Here is a 22702-nt window from a genome sequence, read left to right as displayed (position 1 = left end):
CAGCGTCTCTTCAACATCCAGTTTCCACCCGGATTTAGGGCCTGGTTTTCCAAGAAGAGCCTTGTGTCCACCCACCGCACCCTAACAGGGACTGGGATGTTATAGGTAAAAAAACGTGGCCAGTGCGCATGCTCACACGGCCCTTCCTCACTCCCTTCCCTGCCCTTGGACGTCACCGTCGCAACTTTCATGGACAACTTTAGAACGGCCCGGGCCCACTGTGAAGTCAAACGAGCTGAAGCCGTACGCCCTCTGAGACGTGGACACGCTTCCCTTCCTCGAGCCTTTCCAATTTGGAAGCCTACACCATGCACCTCTGCTCCGCGCATGCAAGAGTTTGCCAGTTGTCAATATGGCCGCCGACGGCCCGTCCCCAGCAGAGGCTTTTCATAGGCCAAGGTCACATCCTAGCCCCGCCCATTTCGTCCCTCCGGCTGCGTCCGCCTAGGTTCTCGGTACGCATGCGCAGCCTGAGCTGGCGGGGACGTGGGACGTGGGGTCTTCCGTGTGCCACGGTGCTGTCTCAGCCTCGCTGCTCCTGCCATTCCGGCCGCATTGCCGGCGTTATCCGCGCGGGGGGAAGGGAGGGGACGGACGGAGCGTGCGTGCGCGGGGATCCCCGCAGGCCCAGCAGTTCCTCTCGCGCGGGGTGGGCGGCTGGGGTCAGCAGCAGTCGGGGGAGGCCCTAGACGGCGCCATGTCGGCGGGCGGACCGTGCCCGGCAGGAGCCGGAGGGGGACCAGGGGGCGCCTCTTGCGCTGTGGGAGTCTCCCCCGGAGGGGTATCCATGTTCCGGTGGCTGGAGGTGCTGGAGAAAGAGTTCGACAAGGCGTTCGTGGATGTGGATCTGCTCCTGGGCGAGATCGATCCGGACCAGGCGGACATCACTTACGAGGGGCGACAGAAGATGACCAGCCTGAGCTCTTGCTTTGCACAGCTTTGCCACAAAGTCCAGACTGTGTCCCAAATTAACCACAAGCTAGAGGTGAGCTTTGGGCGCTGGAAGGGGTGGCATTTAACCCCAGTCATCAGATTCCATTTAACGAGTCAGTGAAATGACTGGAAAACTGCCCAGTGGGGCACCGGGGCCTCAAATGTCGCGGGGAGTGGGTGCGTATATATGTATGCATGAAGAAAGGAGTGAGGTGAGGCTGGAATAGAAAAAGGGGTGTAGTTAGTACCACGTGTGGGTCTCCCGGGCTCTGGTCATCCACCTTCCTACTATGTGAGGAGGAACTAATTACACTAGTCTGCTTGTGCATACTGCATTAATCCAAGACTTAAGCTCAAAGATTCTGTCATTAGAATACCTTAGCCCTCCTTACAACATTTGAGTTTTTAGATCTGTCTTCACATTAATAAACTAGGTTGTGTTATCACCAGACAGATACAGTCCTGGCCGGTCAGTGTCTATTGTTGCACACAGACATACTATCTCTTGCATGCATGAACTATTCAGGGGAATTTGATCAAAGCTCTTAGGAAAATTTAGTGGGATCAACACAATAGTATTGATGTCCTTCTCTGTTTACAGTGCTAAGACTTTTACACATATTGATTAATCTAATTTTCACAATGGCCCTCCCTGTGGGGCAGGTTTAGTATTGTTATTACCATTTTACAGGAATTAAGTAAAGGGTCTGAGACCAGAAAATTAGGTAAATGAGTCTCCAAAGACTCATTTATGTCTGGTGGGAGAAGGAGGAGGTTATGAGAAAAGCTGGCAGAAAGAGTGAGTGTGGCTGGATCAATAGCTGGAAGGGAGAGTGTGGCATTCAAAGGAGGTATTGTTTTCATTTTGCTTTTAAATGAAAAAATAAACATATTTATAAGCCAATGAGAACAATCTAGTTCAGGGGAAAGCTGGATGTTCTAGAGAAAGAGAGGGATAATTGGCATTAGAAAGGTCTCTGAGGGGAGGAGATGAGACCCAAAATACATGTAGAGAGAATAGTCTTATATTGAAAGGACAGCTGTTATACTTAGAAAGGAGAGATGATGAGAGCAGAAGATAGGAGGTTGAGGGAGTGTTTTTGTGTGATGGTTTCTTTATTTGTAAAATAGGAGCTCAGGACAACTTCTAAAAGTGGGTGAAAGTAAGAGCTTGAGTAGAGTGAAAAGATTTGAAATGTTATGGAAGAGTGGGAGAGCCATTTGGCCAGAGAAATAGAAGGACTGCCAGGCAATGTTGAGGACTTATTTGGAGTTAGTTATAATAAATTCATGGTACAACCAGTCTGCCTTGTTGTGTGACTTTCTCCAGCAATACTTGTTTAGTAACAGGCAGAGTGATGAGAATAATAATGGAGTTCATCCAGTGCTGTAACAAGGAGTTTGCTATATAAACAAATTATTTATATAGCAAATCCTCACCCCAAAGACACTTTTCCATTGATTTTCAGATAGAGTGGGATGGAGGGAGATAGAGAAACATTGATGTGTGAGAGACACACTGATTGGTTGCCTCCTGCACGACCCCAACCAGAGCTGGGGATGGAACCGAAACCAAGCTATGTGCCCTTAACCAGGATTGAACCCCTCGGTCCCCAAGTGGTGCTTTAACCACTGAGCCAAACCGGCCAAAGCATATAAGCAAGATTGTTTTTGAAATGAAAATGGTAATGGGAATGAAGAAAAGGAGATAATCTTCAGTTAAAGAAGTAGAAACAGGATTTGATAATAGCTGCAGAGGACGTGGAAGAGGAAGTGTTAGGATGACATCACATTAATGACTGTAATGGGTTCAGTATTGTCTTCCCAAATTTATGTGTACCCAGAACCACTGAATGTGTCTTCATTTGGAAATAGGGTCTTTGCAGATGTGTTTAATTAAGGGTCGAGATAAGATCATAGCCATTTAGAGAGACACTCAGAGGACATACAGTGACACAGGGAAGAAGTCTATGTGAAGATGGAATCAGAGTCTGGAGTGACAGGTCTGCAAGCCAAGAAATGCCAATGAGTGCCAGCAACCACCAAAAGCTAGGAGATAGACATGGGGCATTTTCTCCTTCAGGGTCTCCAGAAGGAACAAACCCTGCCAGCACCTTGATTTTGGGCTTCGGGCATCCTGAACTATGAGAGAATAAATTTTTGTTCTTTTAAGCCACCAAGTTTTTGGTTATTTGTTATGACAGTTCTAGGAGACTTACACAATTCACCAGAAGGAGCAGGTCTGGCAGGAAAGATATAAATTAAATTTAGGAGATTGTGTAAGTCCCTATCCTTTCTTCTATATTCCTAACAGTCTCCTAATTGCTTCTTACCCCCTTCAAACCATCTTTTAGTTGTCAAAATCATTCCAAAATGTTTTATTTTAATGATTCACGTCAAAAAAGGCAACTTGGATTCTGTCACTCTTCTTTTATACCTCCCTGTTTCTTCTTGGCTTCAACTCAAACTCTGTAGCATGGTGATCAATGCTCAGGCTGTCTGTCCTTATTTTTTGTCATCCTTCATAGCTACTTTTGCCTCAATCAAACTGGTCTATTTGCAGTTCTGTAAATAGACCTTGCCCTTTCCTGTCGTCTCTACTTTGGCTTAGGCTTTTATGTCTAATGCCTTCTCTGTCCCCTTTGTCAACAGTATCAAATACCCACTTATCTTTCAAGATACCACTTACATCACCATCTCTGTGAAAGCTTTCCTCACCCTACTCTTCTCTGTCTCTATAGGAAGAAGCTGTCATAACACCTTGAACCCACTTGGACTGTTAGATTTGTTACATTGTGCATACTATAATTAGTGGTTACCACGTCTCTCTAGTTCTAGGAGGTAAACTCTTTGAGGATCAGGACTATGCTTGGGTGAAATAACCTGAACTATCAAATGCTTTGTGAAGATCACCTTAGGGGGTAACTTATCTCTTTGTGACCGACTTTGATTTCTCAGAGTTTTTTTCTCCACATTGCTCCCAAAACATATTGAGTAGTAATTCCTTTGAATATGGATATGAGTTTGATTTACATGTAGATTACAGAATTGGTGTTTTGCCCCTTTCTAAAGTTAAACATTTAAAGCTCACACAGTAAACCAACCTTTCTGGCCTACTTATATCCCTATCTTACCTGCTGGGTGTTTTCATATCTCAGACCTTTTCCTTTCCCTACTCCATGTATTAGCTGATTTTCCATTCAGTACTCAAGTCAACTTGTTCTATTTTGTGACTGACCCCCTTCACTTCTTTTTGAATTGGTACATCACACATGCCTCTATAATAGTGCTTAGAATACGCTACATCATAATTGGAAATATATTTTTTTAATTATTTTTTATTTTTAGAGAGAGAGGAGGGGAGAGGGAGAGATAGAAACATTGATGAGAGAGGACATTGACTGGCCACTTCCTGCATGCCCCCCGCTGGGGACTCTGCGCACAATCTGGGCACGAGCCCTGACCGGGAATCGAACTGGTGACTTCTTGGTGCATGGGTCAATGCTCAGCCACTGAGCCACACTGTCCGGGCATGGAAATATATTTTTTGATTCTTTTTACTAGACAGTGAAAGTCTTGGCAGAATCCCTCTCTTATTCAAATCTTTTTGTCTCCAGATCCTGGCACATAGTATATACTCAGTAAGTGTTTATTTGAATGAATAAATAATTTGAAGCACTTCTAGTGTTCTACTATGAATCCTCAAAGATCACTAATAATCATTCTGTAATACAAGTTCCATGAGAGCTGGGATAGTGTCTGTTTTGTTGACTCTATATCTGTAGTGTCCAGTGTAGTGCCTGCTACAATATTGAATGACTGAATCGGCAGGTTCATTTATTCCCTTGCTATGTAATTTATAAGGATATGATTTGTGAGTTAATATTTCATGGTATTCTATTTTAAGAAAAATTGGAAACTGTCTAAAAATGATATTAAACATCATTATATAAGAATATTGAGTATGGATTTAGTGTACTTGTGACATTTCTAAAATATCGGGTAGGTTGATTCTCCTTACCCTACCTTCAGTTTGATCATGGAGCAACATCAAAAACTCACATTTGTTAATATGTTTCTCATCAGAAAAACTTTAACTGGTGGTTTGGTAATGGATTCAGGTTTTTCAAAATTCTACTTTTCACTTGAAAGCACAATTTTTTTCCTTTGGCAGCAAATGCTGTCAATTGTTTTCCTTGAAATAACAAATTTATTTATTCTCAAGAAGGTATCTTGCCAAGTTTATTAATCTTAAGAACCATAGTTTGTTCTTTCAAATAAAAATAATGTTATTCACACGCATACACAGATGTTCAGCTTGGTAGCTTAAGCAATTGTATAATTTTCTTCAGATAACATAGTTTGCTGTGCAGCAGATATACTTTATGCATACTTCCTGTTTCATCACACTGAATGTTAAAAGGACGTGTACCCAAGGGTCAAGATTTTTAAAAATTAATCATTTTTAGTGCTTCATCAAGGGCATTCTTAAATGGATATTTTTTATTTTTTTAAACTGCTAGTGCATAGTCGTGAAGAATATCATGACTCCTGGTACAGCCTGGTGCCACTGCATTAACTTGCACTAAAATGGCAGCATTTTACTGTGTTTGCTTTTGCACCTTCAGTAGAAATGTTAACACAGTGAAAAAGGCAAATAATGTTTTATTATTCTGAAAATAGTTTTGATCTTGTGGATCTTTTAAAAAGATCCCACAGACCTGTGAGAACAGCTGCTATGATAATAACCGAAACACTTCCCAGATGGCTAGCCATACAATCTCACCCCACTAATTCTCTTCTTTTAGTTTCTGTTATATGGCTTATATAGTTTGTAATTATATATGTTGCTGGCTCTGGAATGACCTTGGACAACTTACCTAACCTCTTTGTGCTTCTGTTTCCTTCTATGTACAAAAATTATGTCTATCAGGATTATAGTGAGGACTAAGGCAATTAAAATATGAATATGTTCAAAACAGTGCCTGGCCCATATCTTGCTGTTATTATATATTCCATTTGTTATCCTCACAAGCTGCCTCCTGCACCAGACCACTCTGAACTTTGCAGGGCAGGATCCACATTTGTTTTGTCTACCAGCGTATCCCCAGAATCCAGCCCAGGCATATATTTGATGCTTAATAAATTCATGTTGAATAAATGTGTGATGGTGTGGGAGACTGAAAGTTCAAATATATTTGCTTGTCTTGAATTGCAGAATAGTTAGGGGAGAAATAATGACAGATGGAGTTAGTGATCGTTATGCTTGGATAGAGAAATTGAAGCACATGGAAAGTTTTCTCATAGAACCTTCTTAAGGCAAATGAGCAGATTGTTTGTTGCAAGAGCTGACTTGTAATAAAGAGGAATATGATTTCCTATCTTGAGGGACAGCAGTGGTTTCATATTTGATCTTTGAGTATATTTTCTGTTTGGTCGCATTCTTTGTTTTAGAATGACTAATTGGCGTCCTATAATTTTGGATAGTAGAGCAACGCTCACCACCTCAGACACAGGGAGAAAAGAGAAAATAGAGGAAGATTCTTTATAAAAGGAGTGGGTTAAATTAGATGAGCACTAAGAGTTTGTTCTGCTATTTTGAAGGAGTAAAAGAAAAGAAAGGGATCAAAATGCTTTTGTTAATTACATTATCCCCTTGACTTCTGTTGCAGGAGAAAAGGCCCTGTGAAGAATGGTTCTGCCTTTGCTGTCTGTCAGGTGGTTTAGGATCCTTTATATAAGTATATGATACCTCCTTTTAAGAGTTTAGTTCCCAGCCCTGGCCGGTTTGGATCAGCGGTTAGAGTGTCAACCTGCGGTCCGGAGAGACCCAGGTTCAGTTCCCGCCAAGGGCACGTACTTCGGTTGCAGTTTGTCCCCGGCCCTGGTTGGTCGTGCGGTGGCAGCCACTCGATGTGTCCCTTTCACATCGATGTTTCCCTTTCACATCAATGTTTCTCTCTCTCTATCTCTTCCTCTCTCTCCCTCCCACTCTATCTGTACAAAAAATGGAAAAATGTCCTCGGGTGAGGATAAAAAAAAAAAAGAGTTTAGTTCCCAGAAAAAAAGAGTCTCACCAGATGAAATAGTATTGCTTCTTTTAATGAGAAAAAGAGGATTATGTAATCTGTAAACATTTTCCTATTAATAGGAAACTCAATATTAAATTTAATATTCAATAATAAACTGTAATAAGATGGTATATCTTATAGTGCTCTCCTGCTATTTCTATCAGATTTTTATTTTTTGCATTTCTTTTATTGACCTTATGAGCTTTAAAGCCTTTGGGGAAGTTGGTGGGTGTAGGTGATAACTTTTAGAAATGGTATAATTGCTAGAGATTTAAAGTTCCGTACTTTTCATCCTAAATTGAATTTCAAACAAAAAAACAAACATAAAAGCATAATTGTTTCTTTTGATTACCATTTGTACACATACTTTACAACAAAAGGTGTGGAAGGAGGTAATATTTACATCTTTTTTTAAGCCCTGTGTTAGTAGGACTTTTTTAAAAATTGACTTTGGAGAGAGGAAAGGAGAAAAGAGAGAAACATCAGTTGGCTGCCCCTTTCATGTGCCCTCACCAGGGTTTGAACTCGAAACCTGAATAAGTGCCCTGACCTGGAAATGAACCTACCACCCCTTGGTTTATGGGACAATGGTCCAACCAACCGAGCCACACCAGCAGGGCATAATATTTATATCTTTATCAACAGCTTTTTATGCTGTGGTTTGTGGTTCATTACAGTTAAACTGTTTAGAATCAATTATTTTCTTTGTAATTCTTAACCAAGTTGGGGGAATGGGTGCTTTTATGTGCGTATGTGTCCATGCCTGCATGTGTGTCTATATCTTCATGCCAGGGCATGCATATGAGTTCGTGTGTGTGTGCGTGCATGGGTGCATGCACATGTGGAGTTGGGTGTGTGTGCCTGTGTGGGGCTCTTAGAGCCTTGTCTAGTTCTGATATTTGGTTATGTGCTCTCACGTGAACTGCTTTCTTACCATTTTCCCTGTTACTCAGAATTACAAAGGATGTCAGGAGGTTTGACTTTTGATCTACTGGAGCAACTCAATCTCTTTGGGCTTCAGTTTTTTTATATGCAAAATAAAGATAGTTTGCCAGTAATTGGCAATGTTATCCATAAAAACTACCTTATGTTTAGGAAAAAACAGTACAGCTCTTACATATTTTTCAAAGATTAAGTTCTAGCAAAGTGGAAACTGAATAAAAAATTACTTTGATTTTGGTGCCACGGAGTGGAACCCAGTGGTTAAGAATTGTATTAGAAAGGAATTATCTTGATGGAAAAGTTTGGATACTTTGAGTCTGTGAGATGAGAAATAGAGTAGTAATGACTACATTAAATACAAATAAATGGTGATGATAATCCTATAATGTTATTTAGATAAACTGCCCCCTCTGTCTTTTGCATTCCTGGGAATGTTTTGTTTTTACTTTACACATTGTGTCCTGAATTTTCATTTGTCTTCCAGTTCCATTCCAGCTGATAGTGGTGATCTGGGGACCACGTTTTGAGAATCATTACTTTAAAAAATCTCACCAGTGTTACATTTAATGGCTTGGGTGAAGGACCAGAGATCCTCCTAGACTGAGATAATTTTCTTTTTTCTTTTTAAATATCGTTTTATTCTTAATGAGGTCTATGGAAAGTATGGCTTTATGTTCAGTTTTACATTGTCTATAAAGGAATCTTCAAGATCAAATGTAGAACAGTGAAATGATGGCATCCCAGATAAAGTCTGTATGTAATAGTTTTTTTAACTGTTTTGGTTTTGCTTTTTAAAACACTGTTTGGATATCACTTGAAAATCTAAGCGTTGAAGGTTGAAATCAGCCATTTCTTTTTAACTTTCATTCTGCTAGTTACAGGGAGGCCAAGGTACAGGGGAAGTCTGTGAGGTAGGTGAAAGGTGCTCTTCGTTTCTATGGTCAAGCTGGCTTTGAGTCCCATTACTTACTCACTGTGTGATCTTGGGCAAGTTGCTTAAATTCTCACTTCCAGTTTCCTTAACTATTATGAAAAGAAGGAGAGCATGATAAGAATGACGGAAAATGTATGATGTGTATACCTACCATGTGGTAAGTAGATGCTTGCTTTGTGGTGGCTGTGAATACTGTTAGTAAGTTAAACATGTATTGTAGCTATAGAAACATATTTTTTTTTCCTTATGGCTAATTGCTTAAAAACACTAACACTTCCTTGCCCTTAAAGTAAGAATTGAGTTTAAAGTACTATTTTGCCACTGACAGATTGGGTAGCACTAGAAATAAAAGCAGCTTTGATAGGCCTTAGCTTTATCTCAGTATTAATAGCCATAACCAGCCCTGGCCAGTTTGGCTCAGCGGTTAGAGCATCAGCCTGCGGTCCTGAGAGACCCGGGTTCGGTTCCCGCTAAGGGCATGTACCTTGGTTGCAGTTTGTCCCCGGCCCTGGTCGGTCGTGCGGGTGGCAGCCACTCGATGTGTCCCTTTCACATCGATGTTTCTCTCTCTCTCTCTCTCTCTTCCTCCCACTCTACCTGAACAAAAAAAATGTCCTCGGGTGAGGATAAAAAAAAACAAAAACAATAGCCATAACCATAGTCTTTATGTTCTCCAAGATCTCTTTGAATTCTAAAATTCTGTGATATTAGGAGGGTAGCCATTAAGTAAAATATGGAACTTTTTAGTCTTGACATATTTACCAGTGACTAACTTTTCTTAGCAGCTAACATGCTTGTAACAGATCAGAAAGAGTTACTTAAATATTACTAAATCTAGAGTAAATTCTAAACACGTGTCTTGATCCCAGAAAATAAAATTGGGCTTTGAATTTTGATATCTGCATGTTCTCTTTGTACAGAATTAAAATTTTTTTTTTAAGTTGAGCAACCTATTGAGAAATTATTTCACTCACTGTGTCAGTGTTTATAATAGGCCACTTTCAACAGACCTGCATACTTCCCTATTTTTGCTGCCCTTTTAGAATATAATTATTTCTGATTTGAATATTGGCCTGACAAATGAATGAATGAATATCTCTTTAACTTCTTTCTTAATTCTACAAGTTTTACTCAGTAATTAATCATGAGATTTTTGTTTTGAAAAACAAACCATAGTGGGACGAGAAGACATTATATGCCTGTTGAAACACACAGTATACCTTTTGCCACAAAGATTTAAGTCTAATTAAGCCTTTAGATCTAACTTCCAGTTTGTAAGAACTATAAGGAAGAGGAATATATTAGACAACACCACAAAGAAATAGTAAGAGAGATATAGAAGAATAGAAGTCAATGTAATGAAAAAAGAGATAAGGATTGTTATAAATTAAATGGCCTATTTTAAACTATTTCTGGGTAGATTAGCATAAGCTACATATTGTTCAAAAAGTACATATTATTCAAATATTTATTTTTCTTTTGTGATTATTTTGTTTCAAAGACCATAAATCCTATAGATGTTTTTTGACTAAGAAGGACTTTCTAGACCAGGCTTATTTGTACTTTAAAGGAGCAAGGTGTACTGAACCTTGTCTGGTAATAGGAGTTTTAAATGTTTATAATTTTTTTGTATGGGCAATTTGTTAAATGGATGAAAGTCTGTAAGACGTTTTTGACATACATGTAAGTTTTTTTCTCTAAGTTTATTAGGTTAGGAATGTTCGTCAAAGATTCTGTGCAACACTGTTAACTTATATACTCTTCTATAAGGCAATGGAAACATGAAGTTCTGCTTTATTCTGAATGTGTGTTTATTACTATTATTTTTTTTAATCCTTGACGTTTTTCATTGCTTTCTAGACAGAGTGAAAGGGAGAGAAGGAGAGGGAGAGAAACATCCATGAGAGAGACACACCAATTGGTTGCCTCCCACATGACCCCCCTCCGGGGCAGAGGATCAAACCTGCAGCCCAGATATATGCCCTTGACTGGGAATCCAACCTCCGACTCCTCGTTCCGCAAGCCAATGCTCCAGCTGCTGAGTTAAACCGGCCAGAGTTGTTTATTATTTATAAAGAACAGAGTCAACTACTAGTATTATTATTTATTTTAGCATGTAAGTGTTAATTAAATGTTACTGCTTCAGATTCATAATAAAAGGGCTAGACTTTTACTGTCCAACACAGCAGCTGCCCTGATACGGCTGTTGAGTACTTGAAATGTGGCTGATCGAATTGAGATGTACTATAAATATAATGTGCACAGTGGGTTCTCAAAGCTTAGTATGAAAAAAGGAATATAATATATATATATTTTTTTTATCCTCACCCGAGGACATTTTTCCATTCTTTGTTCAGGTAGAGTGGGAGGGAGAGAGAGGAACAGAGAGAGAGAGAGAAACATCGATGTGACAGGAACACATCGAGTGGCTGCCACCCGCACAACCCACCAGGGCCGGGGACAAACTACAACTGAGGTACGCGCCCTTAGCGGGAACCGAACCCGGGTCTCTCAGGACCGCAGGCCGACGCTCTAACCACTGGGCCAAACCGGCCAGGGCAGGAATATAATATTTTAATAATTGATTTATATTATTATGGTTTGAATGATAATATTTTTTGTTTGTTTGTTTGTTTTTTCCTCACCCGAGGATATTTTTCCATTTTTTGTACAGATAGAGTGGGAGGGAGAGAGAGGAAGGGAGAGAGAGAGAGAAACATCGACGTGAAGGGACACATCGAGTGGCTGCCACCCGCACGACCAACCAGGGCCGGGGACAAACTGCAACCGAAGTACATGCCCTTAGCGGGAACCGAACCCGGGTCTCTCCGGACTGCAGGCCAACGCTCTAACCGCTGAGCCAAACTGACCAGGGCTGAATGATAATATTTTATTTATTAAGTAGAATATAATACATTATAAAAATTGAATTCACTTGTTTATTTTTTTCTTTAAAAAAATTTTTTTTAATTGATTTTCAGAGAATGAGATAGAAACATCAGTGAGAGAGAACATTGATTGGCCGCCTCCTGAGTGCCCCCCACTGGGATTTGGCCTACAACCTGGGCATGTGCCCTGACCAGGAATTGAACCGGCGACCTCTTGGTGCATGGGTTGACATTCAACTACTGAGCTACACGGGCCAGGCTCTCTTTTTTCTTTTTTTAGTGTGGCTACTAGAAAATTTAAATTTACATATGTGGCTCATACTATATTTTATTGGACAATATTAGGCTAGAATATCATAGCTTTTCTATTACAGTGAAAACGTGAGCTGAGGATTTCTGGTCTGAGAAAGATCACAATGAAAGCATAGTTATTACATTTAAGAAAAACGATCTTGCCCTGGCCGGTTTGGCTCAGCAGTTAGAGCGTCCGCCTGCGGTCCGGAGAGACCCGGGTTCGGTTCCTGCTAAGGGCACGTACCTCGGTTGCAGTTTGTCCCCGGCCCTGGTTGGTCGTGCGGGTGGCAGCCACTCGATGTGTCCCTTTCACATCGATGTTTCCCTCTCTCTCTCTTCCTCTCTCTCCCTCCTACTCTGTCTGTACAAAAAATGGAAAAATGTCCTCAGGTGAGGATTAAAAAAAAAAAAAGAAAAACGATCTTTTGTAAAAACACAAAAACTAGAATCACAAAAGGAAAAAAATAAAAACAAAAACAATGACGGCCTCTTTGGCAAAATTAGATGTGGAGGTATCCTCACAGACTCCAGATTATGGGCAGGTATGTTTATTTAATGAATACTATATAGCAGTGAAAGTGAATGAAACAGCTACACAGGACAACATGAATGAATCTCATAAACATGCTCTTGAGGCAAAAGACAAGACAAGTGAGTGCATACTGTATGATTTCATTGTTCTAGCATTCAGAAACAGGCAAAACTGTGTGGTGTTGAGAATTCAGTGTATTGCTCTGATGGTTTTCTTTGTGGATGAAAGAAGAGGTAGTGTTTGGGAAGGGGCCACAAGGAGAGCCCTGAGGTGCTAGTACTGCCCTACTCCTTTATGAAACAGGCATGTTTATTTTCTGTAATTCATTATTTGTGTACTTCTCTGATGTAAGTTACACAGAAATAAAGTTATAAAAAAGCAATGAGGAAGTTCTACTGATAGGAAATGATCTCCAGGAAGTAAAAAACAAGCAAAAAAAAAAATGAAGATGCATCCCAGTGTTTACATTATGAAGCATTTTGATTTGGTTTATAGCATGCCGCTGCTTTTCTTCTGCCTCCCAGGCAATCCCTATTACCCAAGCTCCAGTCCTTGGCCATCTGTTCTCCTTAACACAGTCTTAGGGTATTAATTCATATCTCTGTGTGCCTAGTTCCAGCCCTACTCCCAGTTTATCAATTATTTATTTCCAACATTCTGTAGAATAGTTTCTGTTGATTATGTCATGGCTGACACAAAAATCAGTGTGCCTAAAACTTAAACTCATCTCTTTTTCTCCTTCATGTCTAAATAAGCTGTCATCCTAATCTTCATATTTACATCAATTGTTTTCACTGTTCTCTAAACTTAAATCTTTGAATTATAGCTGGTCTCATCTTTCACTGGATACCCGGTTTGTAACTGTTGCTGACAATTTTTTTTCAGCATTATAAAAAGCTTTATTTTCACCCTGGCTGGGTTGCTAAATGGTTAGAGCATCAGCCTGCAGACCAGGGTTTGGTTTCTGCTAAGGGCAGGTGCCTCGGTTGCGGTTTGTCCCCACCTTGGTTGGGGTCATTTGGGTGGCAGCCAGTCAATGAGTCTCTCATCGATGTTTCTTTCTCTCTCTCTCCTTCTCTTTCTCCCTCTCGTTCTATGCAAAAATGTCCTCAGGTGAGGATAAAAAAACAAACAAACAAACAGAAAAACAAAACAAAAATGTCTTTAAGCCCGAGCCAATGTGGCTCGGTTGGAATGTTGTCCTGTACACCGAAAGGTCATGGGTTCACTGGTCAGAGCACATACCCAGGTTGTGCGGTTCAATCACCAATGGGGTACACACGGGAATGTTTCTCTCTTACATTGATATCTCTCTCTCTCTCTCTCTCTCTCTCATGCTTTCCCTCTTCTTTCCTCTCTCTCTCAAATCAATAAAAACATATCTTTGGGTGAGGATTTAAAAAAAAAGTCTTTGAGAGCTTGTAGTTATTTCCTGTCAGATTAAATCTCGGTTTTGGTATACTATCCAAAGCCATTCATTGCATCCAGCCTCACTTTTCTATTTAGTCTTATCCAGTGTGTCAATATACAACTCCTCTAGTAGTCTCATCTTGATAATAACACTTTCATATTCTACTGATTGCTTTTGTATATAAGAAGATAATCTTATGAGAATAGTCAAAGCCATAAATATCCCTATTTTAAAATTGGGGAGACAATAATTTATCTGGAATCACAGGGCTAGTATTAGAAGTCATTTCAACTTAAAGAACTTGAATGTCTTTTATGTACTTGGCACTGGTTGGTATAGTTGGGCTATAGAGATATAGTCCTGTGGTCTTTGTACTCAGAGATTTTACCTGAGTTGCTTCTTGTCTCTCTCTGCCTCTGCTAGTCTTCTTCTCATTTCTAGACTGTTTTATTGCTTCTCTTTTGTTCTTGTCATTTTCTTTCAAAGCCCTCTAAACTCTGTCCTCACTAACCTTCTTTAAACCTTCCTTTACTTTGAATTCCTGGGACCAGACCAATTGTAAATATACTGTAACTTGCCACACTTTTCTTATTTGGTTTGCATGCATATTTATCACCTTAGTTAATAAGAAAGGTTCTCAAGGGCATAAATAATTATAAGTTTTAAAGTATTTTTCACAGCTTTTTTTCTCATTGTGCTGACATAGTCTAGGCCCCTAGATAATAAAGTTATGTTGAATAGAAAACTAAGGCCTTGCTTTGATCTTTAATCTATCGCTAGTGGGGAAGACCAAACACATACAAAGGACATATCCTGTACACTGTTGTAAAGCAATGAATCGATTGTGAAACATAAAAAACTTCAGATTAAATGGGTAAGTGGTTCTGATGAGGTTTTGCTATGTTTTAACAGTTAATTGTAGCTTACAGTTTTCTAGTCTTTAGACCCACTCTAGCCTCAGTAACTCACATGTTAGCACATAAAGTAACTACTAGATAGTGGCTAGGCAGATCTGGGCTAGTGTTCAGGGTAAAGACAAAGCACCACTTACTGGGCTCTCCTCTAAGAAACTATTAGTGTTAGCTGACCACTAAAACACTTACTGGATGATGAACCATCCCATAACTATGTGTTTTTATAAACCTTGTAGATAAAATTGAAACAGTGAAAGCCTTCAAGTCCACAAAATAAAATGAAGTAGCATTCTGTGTTATCAGAAGATACTATTTATGGTAGAGTTCTCTTTTCATTTAAATATGTTACATTATCGATTTTATATCAGTTTATGTGGATGTCTTATAGCTCAGTCAGATACCAGTCTTCTAGTGTTCATCTGTTCATTTCAAAAACAGTCTCTATGTCATTCTTGAGTAGTAATAATTAGAGTCAAAATAAAGAAAATGAAGCATACTTAATGTTTGTTATTGTTGTTTCATAAGGCACAGTTGGTAGATTTGAAATCTGAACTGACAGAGACCCAAGCAGAGAAAGTCGTACTGGAGAAAGAAGTACACGATCAGCTTTTGCAGTTGCATTCGGTTCAGCTTCAGCTTCATGCTAAAACCGGTCAAAGTGTAGACTCTGGTACTATTAAAGCAAAACTGGTAAGTAGTTTAGAGGGTAACCTATACTTAACATGCATTTTGGAGGATGATGGGGACAATTTTTAGTGAGGTTTTTAAATTATAATAGGTAGTATGTGCTCATTGTGGAAATTTTAGAAAATACAGGAAATGTACGGATAGATCAAGCAATCATCCAACATTTCACCTAGAGATGATCGGTGATAATATCAATAACCAACAGATACTTAGAATGGGACTTTTTTCTATTTAAAAATATCTGTGTCAATATATTTAAAAGATATTTGTGATTATACCATTCAAACAATTTTTTTGCCCTACTGTATCATTTAGGATTCGGTTCAGAAATCTCAAGTAACATTAAGATTATTCTTGAATAGTACAAATTATTTATTCTTGAGTAGTCCGTATTTTTTTCTCTCAATTAAAGAAGCCCCGAGACAAGGCAGTCCAGAGCTGATAAGGCATTTTCACAGATATTAGGGATCCAGGTTCCTTTTGTTACTATGTTCTGCCATGTTTAGCTCTTGACTTCTATTCTCAGGATGTATTCAGGTCTCCATTCCCGGCAGAAGGAAAGAATTTAAGGCAAAGGCAAAAGGATGCTTCCCAGCTGCATTAGCCTTCTTTCAAGAACTTTTTATGAACTCCTCAGGAGTTTTTGCCATTCAGTTTAACTGTCTCGTTGGCTATCCCCAACTGTATGTCAGTCTCGTAGTGGGTCACACAGCCACTTCCATTTAAATTGGAGTTCTGTTAATACGATGGAGGAAATGGAATTGGGTGCCAGCCAGTGGCACTTTTTTTTTTCTTGTTCTTAATACATTGTAAGCATTTTTCCTGCCACTTGAACACTTTGTTATACAAATTTTTCATAATTAATCAGTGCCCTGTTAATCAGCATATATTGTTTAAGTAAATATTTTTTTAATTCTCATTTCAGTTTAACTCATATGTCTTGAATATGTACTTTATGTCAGATACTTTGTTAACTGTAGAGGACACAGTGATAAATAAGTCATGTATAGATTGGGAGAGGTAGAAGATAACATAATGTTAATGATGAGAATAAATACATTTTTAAGTTTTACTTGTTTTCAGTTAATTCCATTTGATTGGTTAATTAGTTTTTAATGCTGATGTGTTAGAATTTAAGTGAATATTTATGTTCTCCTAAAGTCCTTTTAAATTCTGAAATTTTATATATCTAAGTTAGTGCTGTGTTATTTAACTGACAAGAGTCAGATAACTGCTTCTTTGAAATATTTGATATTAACATTCAGAGAACATTGTGCATTTTCACTAGGAAAGAATTTACCTAAAGTTTTAACATTAGATTTGAAACAGGCTGCTATAGTAGAATGACACTGAACCAGGTGTGTTGACTAACTTTGATAAAACAAAACATTTTAATCTAATACTATACAGTTATTACTTGTTTCTTATGGATTTGTTCTAATGAATTTTTTACCCAAATGATATTCAAGATACGGAAATTTTTCTTGTAGTGATTATACCACTAGATACATTCATTTGTTTGATGTTTTTCTAATTGTAAAACTTTTTTCTTATATCTTAAGTCTGTCCCCTCTGTGGAGGAGCTGGTAAGTATGTTGTTTCTATTTTGCTTTGAAATGTCACGCTTAGTGTTCTTAGTGTTTTCTTAATTGCATATTACATGTTGTCATATTGTATTTGAAAATGATATTAATGGTGGCAAATTTTAAATGTGCCAGTACCTGAAAAGTTCAATGGATGGCCCATTGCTCTTTTCTCACCACGTGTTGTTAAAGATTTTTCTTGTGTTTGTAATTTGTAGCTGTTATTTGCAGAGCTCATTAATTTTTAACAAGTTCTGAGCCTGGTAACTTGGTTATACCTCTACTCCAAAAGAGCAATTGGTTTTCCCCTTGAGTGCTTTGAAGATATATTAAGCAGGATTAGCTTCTATCTTTGCTATTTGAATTTATCCCCAGAGAAAGAATGTGCATGTTGGTTTTCTTATTCGTCCACTGCATGTGTTGTAGTTTTTCAGCAGTCTTGAGGATAATTGTGTGGCTTTACTGAATTTTAAAACCCTTTACTAGAAATGATTTTAGAATATAACAATATATAAATGCTTAATATTTTTCCCACTACCCCAACCTAACCAGGTTCAAATTTGTCATATGGCTTCACTTTTTAAAAAATGCACTGTTTGGCTATCTAAATACAAAATGTAGTTCTTGGTTATTACCTAATAATAACAAACTGGTTAACTAAAAACAATTTTTTTCTCTTTAAATCTAAAAATCTAAAACTTCAGTTTTCTCAGTCCTTTTTTTTTTTTTACTTGTATCTGTTCATGTTAGTCCTGAGAGTTTGTCAGATTCCTTAGGAGTCTGAATCATTAAAGTAAAGCAATGGCTTAATATGTTTCTCAGATTTCGTAAATTTATATAAATAGCTTATTAATTATAAGTAGATGATTCTTAACATAAAGTTTATTTAGCCAGTAAACCAAATAATTCTTGGTCTTTTAGGATTTCTTTTTCTGAAACAAATAGCATTAATCTCAATAAATGTCATAAGAAAGTTTTATTCATGTAATCTAAACTGCGGTTTCTTTTAGAACTAATATGTGCTCTTTTAAGGAATAGATTCTGAAGTAAATTGACATGTTAATAATTCCGAAGTTGTTTTAAAAGGAGGACTTTAGATTATCCTGCAAATATTTTTATTTTATTTTATTTTTTCCTCACCCAAGGACATTTTTCCATTTATCATCAGATAGAGTGGGGGGGGGGTGAGAAACATCTATGCAAGAGGGACACATCCACTGGCTGCCTCCTGCATAACCCCGACCAGGGCTGGGGATGAATCGCAACTGAGGCACGTGTCCTTGACCAGAATCAAACCTGCGACTCTTTGGTCTGTGGGCCAACGCTCCAACCGCCAAGCCAAACCTGCCAGGGCTCTGCAAATACTTTAAAACAATATCTAGAAATTTTGTTCTGATTATTTTTTAAAACAGAAGTTGAAAAAGCCTGCTGATTAATTTCCTTTTATTTATCACGTACATAAAAACAAAGAATTTTAATCAAAGAAGTTGTTATTCATTTTAGCTTGTACATTTTCTTTAACATATGTTTTTCCCTTTATTGATTTTAGAAAGAGAGGAAGTGAGAGGGAGAGAGAGATAGAAACATTGATGAGAGAGAACATCGATTGGTTGCCTCCAGCATGCCCCCCACTGGGGATAGGGCCCACAACCTGGGCATGTGTCCTGACCGGAAATCGAACCAGCAACCTCTTTCTTAGTGCATGGGTCGACGCTCAACCATTGAGCCACACCAGCCGGATTGTATATATTTTTATTTTTAAGATTATGGTACTCCTTGCCTTGTATTTGAATATATTATATATTGATGTTACATATAGCATATGTTGATGTACTCTAGTCCAATCAGTAGATCAAATTAGTACCAAAATATATTTAATGAATCGCTAAAAATCTGCTTACATATCTCAGCTTCTTAATATCCAGAATAAAAAAGAAATAATTATAATAATCAGTACCCATACAGTAGAAATATTCATTTGCCATTTGTTCAAGACAAACAAATTTTCCTGCTTCAGTAGATCTTTTTTTTTTTTAATCCTCACCCGAGGACATTTTTACATTTTATCTTCGGACAGAGTGGGAAGGAGAGAGGGAGGGAGGGAGAGAGAGAAATATCAGTGTGAGAGAGACACATCCACTGGTTGCCACCCACATGACCCCAACCAGGGCTGGGGACAAACAACACTTAAGTGCTCACTTCAGCAGCACATATACTAAAATTGGAACAATACAAAGAAGATTAGCACGGCCCCTGCGCAAGGATGACACGCAAATTCGTGAAGCGTTCCATATTTTTAAAGCTGTGGTACCTATACACAATGGAGTACTATGCAGCTGTAAGAAAGAAAGATCTCTTATCCTTTGAGACGACATGGAGGGACCTGGCAAGTATTATCCTAAGCGAAACAAGCCAAACAGAGAAAGGCAACTATCATATGATCTCACTTATTTGTAGAATATAATGAACATAACAGTCTGAGGAATGGGGTAGTCCCAGAGATGTGGAAGTGAGGTACAGACTGACAGTCCCCAGAAAAGGGGGTGGCGGGGAGAAATAAACCACAGAACTTATATGCATGAATAATGGACATGGACAACAAAGCTGGGGACAGGTCAGGGAGGAGGGGATCAGTGGGGGGGGAAGGAGAAACATCTGTAACAAAAATAAATTAATTAAAAAAAATAAAATTGATGAGGAAAAGTAAAAAAAATAAATAAATAATAAAAATAAGAGCAGTTTACAATAAATAAATAAATAAAAATAAAAATAACACTTAAAAATATCTACCAGGACCCTTATCAACTCTCAAAGGGCTTTCATTGTGAATTTAAATTTGACTGCCTTCAGGTAGGATTTTGTACCTTAAATTTGCTATTCTACTTTGTCTTACACCTTTGTCTGCTCAGTGCTTGGATCCTGAAGGCATTTACATTTGTACATACTGTACTCCATACTTTTAAAGTAAATTGAACATTATTTCTCATATGTGAGCTTATGATAAAAATTTGATGGTGAAGATCTTGAAGTTATAATCTCTGGCTGACACCTATAAATTCACACATATGGGACTGTCTACCAAGTGGAACATAGGATGGCATCATTTTATGAGAGATAAAAATGGATATGCATCCTTTCATTAGTAGGCAAGTGAAGCCACTATTTTCCTTAGAAAACAGTTCTTCATTCACTTGAACAAATAAATGAGCTAGGGCCAAAAATTCAGTGATAATCTACACCATAGACATGCTTATCTAGAGAAATGTTTAATGTGTAAATGTCTTCATGCAGTGGTTACCAGCATGTTTTCTTTTTGTTAGAATGTCTGTTGTAATTTAAGTATTGTACGTTTTTGTAGTCCTCTAAGGTAGATTAGCTATAGAACATATCTCTATGTAACTGAATGATTTTTGACTGGCTTTGTAGAATTATTGCATTAAAGCTAATTGAATATTTGGGTACAACCACCAGAGTGACTATTTTATTTTAATCTAGTTTTGAAACCAGACACAAAACAGGTCCATGGTCACCTGTTAGTACTTAAGCCAAATAAAGCAGAGACAGGGTTGAAGCATATATGAGCATTTATTCCAATAATGCCAGCAGTATGGAGAGGACAGCAGGTTATCCTGAAAATTCTGCTCTAACATCTCCTACTAGCCGGCCGATTATATACAGATAAGGAAGAAGGGCTGTGTGTAAGGGGAAGCAGGGGCAGGATAAGGGCTGCAGGGTCCGTGATCCGTGTGTCTCCTTCCAGGATCTTGAAGTCCCATAACAAGGTAGTTAATGTTCCATGATGTTAAAAACAGCTCAGCCCGTTCCTGGGACCCAAGAATGGTTAGCATTCCTGAGGCAAACTCCTGGAGGGGGTTAGGGTCCAGGCACAGCAACCAAGTCAAAGTGTGTCCTGTTCTTAGTGTTCTTAAAATGTATTTTCTTTTTTGAGTAATGGACCCATCCAGGCTCCTAGGCCTCTTTTCTTTTTTACGGCCCTGTTTTTTTCTTGCAACACATCGTCCAGTTTCCCAGGGTCTGTAAGAAAACCTCTTGTCTATAGTTAGTAAGATGAATAATCATTAAACAGTTGTGGTCCCATTCCTATTATGTGCCCTTCCCCCATCAGTTTCTTGAGTCATTTTTAGAAAATAGAGAGCAGATTCAGTTATCCATTGAGCCACTTCTATTAATATGTGATAACATGCACATAAAGACTACTACTTTTTGACCCTGGCAGGGTAGCTCAGTTGGTTAGAACATTGTCCTGATATGCCAGTTTGTGAGTTTAATTTCCGGTCTGAACACATACAAGAAGTAACCAGTGAATGCATAAATAAGCACAACAACAAATCAATGTTTCTCCCTCTCCCTTCCTCTCTCTCTAAAAAAATCAATGAAAAAAAAGAATACTATTTCTCTTAGTACTCTCACTAGAAGTGGTTCCAACACCTTCTGGTACTAGTTAAAAAGAACTGGATCCAAATCTTTGTGTTCTTATTTTATAGAAATGAAGTAATTTTTATCATATGCATTCATTGTTGGTATTTATACTGTATGCTTTTGTGTAGTTTAAGGAGTGTGGTTTATTTGGGGTCTTAAAAGTATTTCATTACATTATGGTTTTGTTTCTTATTTTTTTAATTACAATAGGAGAGAGAACTTGAAGCAAATAAAAAAGAAAAAATGAAAGAAGCTCAACTTGAAGCTGAAGTGAAGTTGCTAAGAAAAGAGAACGAAGCCCTTCGTAGACACATAGCTGTTCTCCAGGCTGAAGTTTATGGAGCAAGACTGGCTGCCAAGTACTTAGACAAAGAACTGGCAGGAAGGTGTGTAAGAAAGGGGTCCTCTTGTACTCTGAGGTGACAAATTGATATTTAATGAGGTGGACTTTTACCTTTGTGGTAAATGAAACATTAATCTTTACCCTAAGAGTTACATTAGAAGTGGTGTGGAGTAAATAAAAATAATTTTTGGCCCCAGCCGGTTTGGCTCAGCAGTTAGAGCGTCAGCTTGCGGACCAGAGAGTCCTGGGTTTGGTTCCCACTAAGGGCACATACCTCGGTTGCTGTTTGTCCCTGGCCCTGGTTGGGGTCATGTGGGTGGCAGCGAGTCTATGTGTCTCTCTCACGTTGATGTTTCTCTCTTTCTCCCCCCCTCCCATTCTGTCTGAAGATAAATGCAAAAAAATGTCCTCGAGTGAGGATAAAAAATAATAATAATAATAATTTTTGTATAACCTTGATGTGTACATTTTCTAATAACTTAGCACATTTAAAATAATTATTTTGTAAAAGAAAAACTATTGTTAAAAGAAATGTTTTTGTACAGTTAGCCTTGTTTGAAGACTAGTATTTAGTATTATGAGTCTGATGACCTACCTTGATTGTATACAAGGCATGAAACACATATTAATTGACATTAGTCTCATAAATTGTTTCTTAGATGTATTTGAGTTAAACATATGACTAAAAAAGGTCTCATTTATTTTTTTAAAACTGGTTTTCCCTTGTAGA

General features: G+C 38.3%; 1 protein-coding gene and 1 non-coding gene across 3 annotated transcripts in view; both read left to right on the top strand.

Moving 5' to 3' along the window:
* The first annotated feature begins 480 nt into the window (after window positions 1-480).
* Window positions 481-22702, top strand: part of GOPC (golgi associated PDZ and coiled-coil motif containing) — a 35602-nt gene continuing 13380 nt past the window's right edge. Inside the window, exons 1-4 of one of the 2 annotated variants that reach the window (XM_036248354.1) lie at window positions 520-985; window positions 15445-15609; window positions 17169-17192; window positions 21840-22015. In XM_036248354.1, the coding sequence (XP_036104247.1) occupies window positions 698-985; window positions 15445-15609; window positions 17169-17192; window positions 21840-22015 (653 nt within the window). In that variant the 5' untranslated portion in view covers window positions 520-697. Of the gene's footprint in view, window positions 986-15444; window positions 15610-17168; window positions 17193-21839; window positions 22016-22702 lie in introns of both variants that reach the window. The other variant, XM_036248355.1, reaches the window with a different exon arrangement.
* Window positions 19381-19487, top strand: LOC118622036. The gene has a single exon (XR_004957874.1). It is a non-coding gene; the product is annotated as a U6 spliceosomal RNA (small nuclear RNA).

Source organism: Molossus molossus, unplaced genomic scaffold (assembly GCF_014108415.1).
Source record: "Molossus molossus isolate mMolMol1 unplaced genomic scaffold, mMolMol1.p scaffold_m16_p_8, whole genome shotgun sequence".
Taxonomy (NCBI): Eukaryota; Metazoa; Chordata; class Mammalia; order Chiroptera; family Molossidae; genus Molossus; species Molossus molossus.
Note: the sequence above shows the minus strand (reverse complement) of the source record. Positions and strands in the feature narration are given on the sequence as shown.